The sequence below is a fragment of the Coenobita brevimanus genome, chromosome 27 (assembly GCF_032717465.1).
Source record: "Coenobita brevimanus isolate Jiangsu-jjx chromosome 27, ASM3271746v2, whole genome shotgun sequence".
In the NCBI taxonomy this organism is placed as follows: domain Eukaryota; kingdom Metazoa; phylum Arthropoda; class Malacostraca; order Decapoda; family Coenobitidae; genus Coenobita; species Coenobita brevimanus.
The window spans coordinates 35,283,385-35,292,298 of NC_136980.1; the positions used below are offsets into that span (position 1 = coordinate 35,283,385).

At 43.2% G+C, this 8,914-nt stretch overlaps 1 protein-coding gene across 1 annotated transcript in view; it reads left to right on the plus strand.

Annotated features, from left to right (window-relative positions):
• The window catches only part of LOC145394538 (RAD52 motif-containing protein 1-like), a 48,903-nt gene extending 47,282 nt beyond the window's left edge, over positions 1-1,621 (plus strand). The window contains exon 7 of the mRNA XM_080268373.1: positions 1,222-1,621. Coding sequence (XP_080124499.1) covers positions 1,222-1,335 — 114 coding nt within the window. The 3' untranslated portion in view covers positions 1,336-1,621. The remainder of the gene's footprint in view (positions 1-1,221) is intronic.
• Positions 1,622-8,914: the final 7,293 nt, after the last annotated feature.

Sequence of the window (8,914 nt, forward strand, 5' to 3'; positions counted from 1 at the left end):
TAATATGCCATTTTGTGATGATGAGTATCCGCGAAATTTGCCTTCTGCTGGGGTCTCTGGAACCTAACCCCCGCGCATAACTAGTGTCTACTGTATAATAAAAGCCTTCATGATTAAGTTGCTGATACTGCTGCATTTTACAAGTGCAGTTGTTGTATTTTGGTGATATAGTAGAGCTGTTACAAGGGGTACTTGTGTTACTCCTCTAATGAATAAAGCAGCCAGTAGCCTGGACATTATTTATTACCACTTTTTGACATCTTGACAAGAATTGTACCTTGCAGCAATAGGACAGTAGTGCCAAAGTGGTGAGTTGTTGGTTATGATGGTGTTGGGAGGGAAAGTACAGTAGCTGGGATTTTTATAATGGAGTGGACCACTGAGAGCTCAGTAAGGCAGTTTGGAGGTATTTGTATAGAGATGGAGTTTACCAGATGAATTTATGGAGGGGGCCAGTACAACTCTAACCATCCTGATTGCTGTGCCACTGGATGTTGGTTGTGGTGATGAAATGATGATTGCAATGATGATTGATTATGTTGATTAATATTATAATAGTGATTGTGATGATGAAGGGATGAGGTGATGGTAATTGTGATGATAAGTTGTGTAATGAGGTCTATAAATGCCTGCATTGCCCAGAGGCAAAGCCAGGATCCCCTCTTTGGTTCATTGGTGATGTGCACGCGTGTGGAGCGCGAGGGTCTGAGATCCAATCCCACCCAGACCAGTGTGATTAATTTGTTCAGAGTCATTTCAGTTATTACATTGGTTGGCAGTGGTGTGGGATGTGAGGCAAGGCTTGGTTGGCAATTTGATTTTGTTTCTTGGTTAGCTGACAGCGTCTTTGTCCTTACATCCTGGGGATGGGCTGTTTGGTGTGGTCTGCAACATTCCAAATGGTAGCCTCCGATGATACGCTACCTTGTGTGTTCAAAACTCACCAAATTAATCACCAAGGGGAGAAAAGAGGGGTGTCATGGGGTCTATAAATGCACGCGTTGCCCAGAGACAATGCAGGAATCCTCTGTTTGGCTCAGTGGTAACATGCGCGTGTGCAATGTGGGGGCCTGAGATTGAATCTCGGCCAGACTAGTGATTAATTTGTTGAGTTTCAATTCGGTTATTACAGTAGAGATCATCATCATCATGGGAGTGGTGATGATGATATTGAAGCTAGTGGTGATGATGATTTTTACGATTACTTTTCTCAATTTGCAGGTCAGTGAAATTCCATACGATCCTGAGGCAGAAGAGTACTCCGAACTTTTACAAGGGATCTCAGAAGAGGAGTTAAATTGTTTATTAGATGCATCGGTTACTGAAGAATTATGATTGCTGATTTTAAACAGCATTTTCATCAGTGATTTTAGTATGTAAACTCGAAATTCTGAGAATGAAAATTTGGTCTTTGGTGTCTCGAGCTCTGAAAATTATAATGCTGGATTGTAAACAGAGTGTCATCAGTTTGATTTTAGTAAGTATACCCTAAATACAGACAGTCTTCAAAGTGACACAAAGAACTACAAGGAGTTGATATCCCAGATACCTTGTGGTCCATTCTGAGGTGATAGTTTGTATTGTTTGGGAATGCATACCACTACACACTCATTCTAGTGTGTGTAAACTCCTCTTGAGGTATCTTTCAAGCTTCTCTACTGTAGTGCAAGTAGCAGCATCTGTGGGGAGTCTGTTCCAGATGAAGATCTTGTATAGTACATAAAAAGTTTTAACATAAACCATCTACAGCCAGATGCTATAATCCTGTAAGGGGTGGCTGTTTGACTTTGAGTTAGTTGTTGTTTTACAAGGAGGGGCACTAACCCTCTGCCAACCCATATATTGACACATAGGGAACAGTTTTGAGTAGTAGTAGTTGTTCCCTAGGCAGGCTGGCCGAGCAGCCCTGAGTCACTAAGGAAGGCCATGGCCGAAACCAGGCTTTCCCACAGAGCTCTCAAGGAGTGTATGTTGTGTTGTTGGCGTAAGTGATTGTGTGCAATGCAGTCTTCCATAATGTGCTTAATAGTATGGGGTGCTGTGTTGCATCCTGGACATGCATCAGTGATGGAGTCATCCAGCCTCTTCTGGTAACTTAAGAGGGCTGGATGTTGCCCACATCTCAGCCTGGCCAGGTGGAACCTGTCCTCACGAGGGAAATAGGATTCAGAGGGGTGGATATCAGGAGGCCGCGCATGCAGCTGTGTGTTGTCTTTAAGTGACTGAATGGAGTGGCGAGTGATTTGAGTATGGATATGCTTCTGGAAGTTGGTCTGAGACAGGGAAGGGGAGAGAGATGACAGTATATGTGCATGGTATCGTGTCCTGGGTGTTGTTTTGATGTTCCTTGGTGTGTGTGGATGTGTTGCCATGTACTGTAGTGGATGTTGTGGGTTTGTGAGGGCTGCAGCAAGAATTTGGGTTCCTCTCATGTCTAGGTGATCCTTGACTTTGAAGACTTTGGTTTCTTGATGTAGGTGGTCTGTGGGTGTAGTAGTTGTGCAGCCTGTGATTATATTTAGGGTCTTGGTCTGTAGGGTGTTGTAGTGTTTTGGTGAGGTTAGGAGCTCAAGCAGGGCTTGCATCATTCATCACTGAACGTATATATTGTTTGTATACTGTGGTGGTGGTTTCTTTGTTGTATCCAAATGTTGTATGGGCAAGTGACCTCAAGGCATTGAGTCTTGGCATTACCTGTATTTTATTCTTAATGTTTATTAATTGTTTAAATGACATTGATGTATTGTATGTTGCATCAAGGATTTTGTTGTGTGTGTGTGTGTGGTAGGGGAGTGTTGTTTATGGTGAGGTGTGAAATGTGACTGTGTTCTGCTGTCCAGTTTGTGAGAAATTACTGTAGTTTTGGCAGGGGCTATTTTGAGCCTGTTTGAGGTGAACCATTCGTGTAGTGTGTTGAGGTAAGGTTGGAGGATGTGTGCAGCTGTGTTTGCATTTTGGTGTGTGCAGTCAGGGAAAGTTTCGCATTACCCACCTACCGAAGCACTGGTGTGAGACAGGTGAATGTGAAGAGGCAGCCAGACTTCATACGTCGGGTAACTGTGTGTGAAGGAGGGGGAGGCGGGGGATTGGGGGCAGAAGAAGGTTTAATGATATATTGGGAATCACGTGTAGGTCAGCAACGTATAACTTGGACTGTGTGTTTGAGTTGCTCTAGTAAAAGTTGATGACTGTATGATGCTGGCATTAAAATTGAAAAATGATTACATAGATGTCTGAGTTAGTGGAAGGTTGTTGGGTTCGGACAGAGGTTTGAATGCTTTCATTCCCTCTCAACATAACACGAGACATTTCTCTAGGTGATATTCGTAACGATATAACATATATTATGTGCTGACTAGAAAATGAAACCACCATATTATCTATCTGTCTCTCTGTCTATCTGTATGTAAATTCTTTTAAATCTGTTTATTTATTTATCCTCTGTTATCCCACTGTAAATATCCGCCTGGAAACATTCCCAGTGTTATTCTGGTAATTAATCATCTCTAACTCAGAGTCTAGGGTAGTGTGCAATATTAATAATAATAATAATAATAAATCAGTGTGAGCGGTTAACAGGTTTTTCGTTTTCCTTTAGACAGAATTATGAGATCAGTCTCTGTAACTGTCATTCCTATCGAACATTATAAAACGAAGGCAAAGAAGCATACTTTTGACGGTAAACATGTACTGATACTGTGACATGGGCAACTCTCCAAACCCCCCAACCCCCAGCCACCCTCCCTCCCACTCAGTTACCAGATACGTGGGATCTGGCTGCTGTTTCATGACTATACGTCAACCCCCAGTGCTCCGAACAGTGGGTGATGCGGAACTTTCCATGACTGTATATGTAAGTGTTATGTCATCTGCATAGGAAGCTATGTTGGTTAATATGGTTACCACCCAGCATTGTAAATAGTTTCCTAGCTTACAAGAAGCCATTAGGCTTGCCACTCAGTGTAAAGTTGCTGTAAAGGAGAGAGGAGTAATAAAAAGTGACAGGAATTATGGGAAGAATAGGAAGAGAGGAGGCCAGACACAGAAAAAGAGTGATAAAGGTGAAGGAAGAAATAGGCAGCACTACATCAAGTGAGTGGATAATGGTTCACATTATTCTGGTGTTAAATCTGATCAGTTCCAGCTTCCAAGCATGGTTGTGTTGAGAGAAAACTACTTTCTGTGGTCAGTATTGTCAAGCCCATTCAGTATTTTAATCACTTCACTGAGCTAACCTTGTACAGCAGTCTGTGAGCTTTTAATGAAAACAGTAACAGATCTCGGGCGATCCTGCTAACTTTTCTGATGGATGGTATAAGTTTAGTAGCTTTAGCTTTAATTCTTTAAAGTTGCATTTTTGTCTTTCCCAAATGTAGGTAACTTGAACTGCGCAGCATATTCCAGAAGTGTCCATATTAAGGAACTTTAGGGTAAGAACAGTGTCTTTATTCCTGTCGCAAAACTGCCTTTCCCTTGTCAGTGTATCAGCTGCCATCGGGCATCCTTCTCCCATGCATTAACTCGTCTCTCATATCCGTCTACAAACTTCCTTTATCTCATTCTGTCTTTCCCTCCCACTCTTCCCCTCCATTTCACTCACAAACACTCTTCTAGTCACAATCTCAATCTGCAGTCAGATGCGGGAATTCCTAGGAGGGTGACCACAAACAAATTGCTTGTGTCGCTCTGTCCTCCTTGAAATGCACACCTCCCTCATTCATATAGCTCTCCACCATTCTCCTCAGTTCATTTTTTTTTTCTGGAAGTTTTTGTTTTTTCCGGAACAGATGCATAGTTTATGAAATTATAATTCTGCTGAGGGCCAGCTGAATGCATAAGGTAAGTTAGATTGAGTTAGGTTAGAATAAGTTTGGTGTGGATAGATTAGGTTAGTTCTAGTTAGATTGGGGTAGGTCAGGTTAAGTGTAAGAGTAGGTAAGATTTGGTCTGGATAGTTTAGGTTGGATTAGATTAGTCTGGTATGGTTGTTAGGTTACTTTAGGATCAGTTAGTTAAAGTCAAATCTGATTTGGTTAGATGCATTATGGATTCTTTTAAGGTTTGTTTCTAATTATTTCTTCTTTAATCATTCATTCATCATCCAATCCTACGTTGCCCCATGAGGAGCGTAGGAACCCGGGGCTAGGCAAGTTGGTGCTGATATTTAAGATGAGAGTGACCAGCCTCACTCATCCCTGAGTGGCATTACATGAGCAATAAACCCCAACTACCCCTTGGATATAAACCTATACAGGCTCAGTCTGACTGGAGCACCGTAATTACCCACTAAACCACCAGGTGCCAAAATTTGGTTATATGGTTACCACCCAGCATAGTAACTTTATCACCTTAACCTGTCCTATCACTCCGGTACGGCCTGTGGACCCTCCAGGGAAACGTCGTCTGTGGCATTTTGGAGCCGCGGACTGGGAGGCCCTCAGGCAGTACTTCTTTGATTTTCCTTGGAATGATTATTGCTTCCATGGCCGGGAGCCATCTGAGTGTGCCTTGTGCATTACGGAGGTTATTCTCTCGGTCATGGAAGCATACATTCCTTTCTCATATCCTTTATCTAACGCAAGAAAGCCTTGGTTTAATCACACTTGTTCTAATGCTGTCCGCAACAAGGAGAGGACCTACAAAAGGTACTGGAGCCAGCCCACCCCTGAATCACATCATCTTTACGTTTCTGCCCGGAATCGTGCTAAGTCTGTTCTTCGCTCTGCTAAAAATAATTTCATCCATGCTAAATGATCTCATTTCTCCAACTCGAATTTTTCCCGCTCCTTCTGGCACCTTGCCAAAAACCTTTCTAACAACTTTACCTCATCATCCTTACCTCCTCTTTTCTACTCTGATGGTTCTGTAGCTATTTCTTCTACTGATAAAGCAGATCTCTTCGCACAGTCTTTCTCCTCCACTTCCACCTTAGACGATTCCGGTGCTGTTCCTCCATCACTTCCCCCCTCTGACTTCCTCATGGCTGACATTAAAATTTCTTCAGCTGATGTATTTTCTGCCATCACTGGCCTCAGTACTAACAAGGCATATGGGCCTGATGGGGTCCCTCCTGTTGTTCTCAAGAACTGTGCTTCTGTGCTTACACCCTGCCTAGGCAAACTCTTTCGCCTTTGTCTGTCAACTTGTACCTTTTCTTCTTGCTGGAAGTTTGCTCTCAATCAGCCAGTCCCAAAGAAGGGTGACCACTCCCAACCCTCCAACTATCGTCCAGTTGCTTTAACATCCTGTATTTCAAAAGTTTTCGAGTCAATTCTCAATAGAAAAATTTTAAGGCATCTTTCCTATCACAACCTTCTTTCCGATCGTCAGTACGGGTTCCGTCAGGGACACTCCACTGGCGATCTTCTCACCTACCTTTCAGACTCCTGGTCATCCTCCTTTCAGGACTTTGGCGAAAGCTTTGCCATTGCACTTGACATCTCAAAGGCTTTCGATCGAGTCTGGCATAAATCTTTAATTTCCAAACTGCCCTCCTACGGTTTCTATCCTTCAATCTGTGCCTTCATCACTACCTTCCTTTCTGGTCGTTCTATAGCCACTGTTGTAGACGGCCATCGTTCTTCTCCTAGATCTATCAACAGTGGTGTTCCTCAGGGCTCTGTCCTATCACCAACTCTCTTCCTTTTATTCATCAATGATCTTCTAAGCTGTACATCAAACCCTATCCACTCATACGCTGATGACTCCACCCTTCACCTTTCCATTCGGTTCCCGCAACGCCGATCTCAACAGTTACTTCAACAAACAAGGGATGAGGCTATGGCACACCTAATGTCTGACTTGGCTCGTATCTCTGACTGGGGTAAAAATAATCTGGTTGTTTTTAATGCATCTAAGACTCAGTTCTTACACCTATCAACCCGACAAAATCTTCCACAGGTATACCCACTAATGTTTAATAATATTCAGCTTAATCCTGCATCATCCTTGAACATGCTTGGGGTTTCATTTACTCGGGACTTATCTTGGAAAGTTCATATTACATCTCTTGTAAAATCTGCTTCCAAGAGATTGGGTGTGCTAAGCCGACTCCGCTCTTTCTTTACCCCTGAACAATTGTTGACTCTATACAGGGGTTTTATCCGCCCCTGTGTGGAGTACAACTCTCATGTGTGGGGAGGCTCCCCACATACAGCTCTTCTCAATAGGGTGGAGTCAAAGGCTTTTCATCTCATTAACTCTCCTCCTCTTACTGACTCCCTTCAACCTCTGTCTCTTCGTCGCACTGTTGCATCTTTATCCCTTTTCTATCGCTACTTCAATGGTCACTGCTCCTCTGAACTGTCTGCTTGCATTCCTCCACCTCTACGATGGGCACCTATCACCCGTCTGGCAGCAAACTCTCATCCCTTTTCTGTCCAACTCTAATGCAAGAGTTAACCGTTACTCCCAGTCTTTCATTTATGCAACAGGTCAACTCTGGAACTGTCTCCCTCTGTCTGTATTTCCTGCTGCCTATGATCTCCAGTCTTTCAAACGCAGTGTGTCCAGGCATCTCAAAATGATCGGATCTTGAATTTGGCTCTTTATTGTATTTTGTTTTTCTCTTGGAGGGAACTGTTACTGCGGGCTCATGGCCTTTGGTTCCTTCTTCCTCGCATAAAAAAAAAAAAAAAATGGTTTCCTGGTGTACAGGAAACCATTTGGCTTTTCACTCAGTGTAGAGTCACCCACAGGCAGAAGAATAGGGAAGAATGAAGGAAAGAACGCCAAGAGGATGAATGGAAAGAAGGATGGCAGAGAGGAAAGGGAAGACACCTGAGAGCAGCACTACATCCAGTGAGTGGAAGGTGAGTGCCCCCACCTACCACAGCAGTAATTTTGTCTTATATTGTTTATATCTCCATTCATCTTACTAATGTCTTTATGCCCTCTGCCTGTCTGATGGTGGAGGACAGAGTGACATAAAGGCAGTTTGTTCCTGGCCCCCCTCCCCCCCTCCATTCAGGATTAAAAGTGGGTTGGATTGACTTTGCTGAGTAAGATTCCTAAGCTGAGAGAGGCTAATATTCCTAAGCTGAGAGAGGCTAATATTCCTATGCTGAGAGGGGCTAATATTCCTAAGCTGAGAGAAGCCAATATTCCCAAGTTGAGAGAGGCCAGTATTCCTAAGCTGAGAGAGGCTAATATTTGTAAGTTGAAAGGCTACTACTCCTAACTGAAAAGGCTTGGTGTGTTTGTTGGATATGCTGTCAATGAGGGAAGTGGCAGGCATGACAAATGTTAAGTAGGATACAGTGTACCTGACTTTGCTTCCCCCCCATCCCCATTCTCTCTCTCTCTCTCTCTCTCTCTCTCTCTCTCTCTCTCATGTGGCCCTTGTAACTTGATGTGGGTTTTCTGTTGTAATACTAGGCATTTTCGGGTCAGCTTCCCGTCCTAAAAATGCCTAGGGTGCAGCTGGGTTCCCTTTCCAGACCAGAGCTTAGACACAATATGAGAGGAACAAGGCATAAAAACACAGGGCAACAACCTTGCACGTATATTGACAAATTCTTTGCTATGGAACAGGAAGACAGTTTACACAATATGCTAAACAAAATTAATACATAGGCTGGCAGGTGGGTTTCGAGTATCACACAGGATACTAGATAGACAGGAGTCTTAGTCTGGGTAAGGAGGCAATACACAACTTTCACAGTCCTTGCACAGGAGGCTCATTTCCATTGAGAAGGCAAAATATAGGTTTTACTAATTCAGGAATATTTACTCCGACACAGACTCTTGTTCCTGTTTCATGATGGTTATATATATATTGTCAATGATTTCTGTTTCTTGGTTTACACAGGGTGGATGGACACTGACACAGAGTTACAATAGTGACACCGAGTGTTTGCCTCTCGCCTTACACAGAATAGATATGCACTGTTTCAGGTGTTTTTCCTTACTTTAC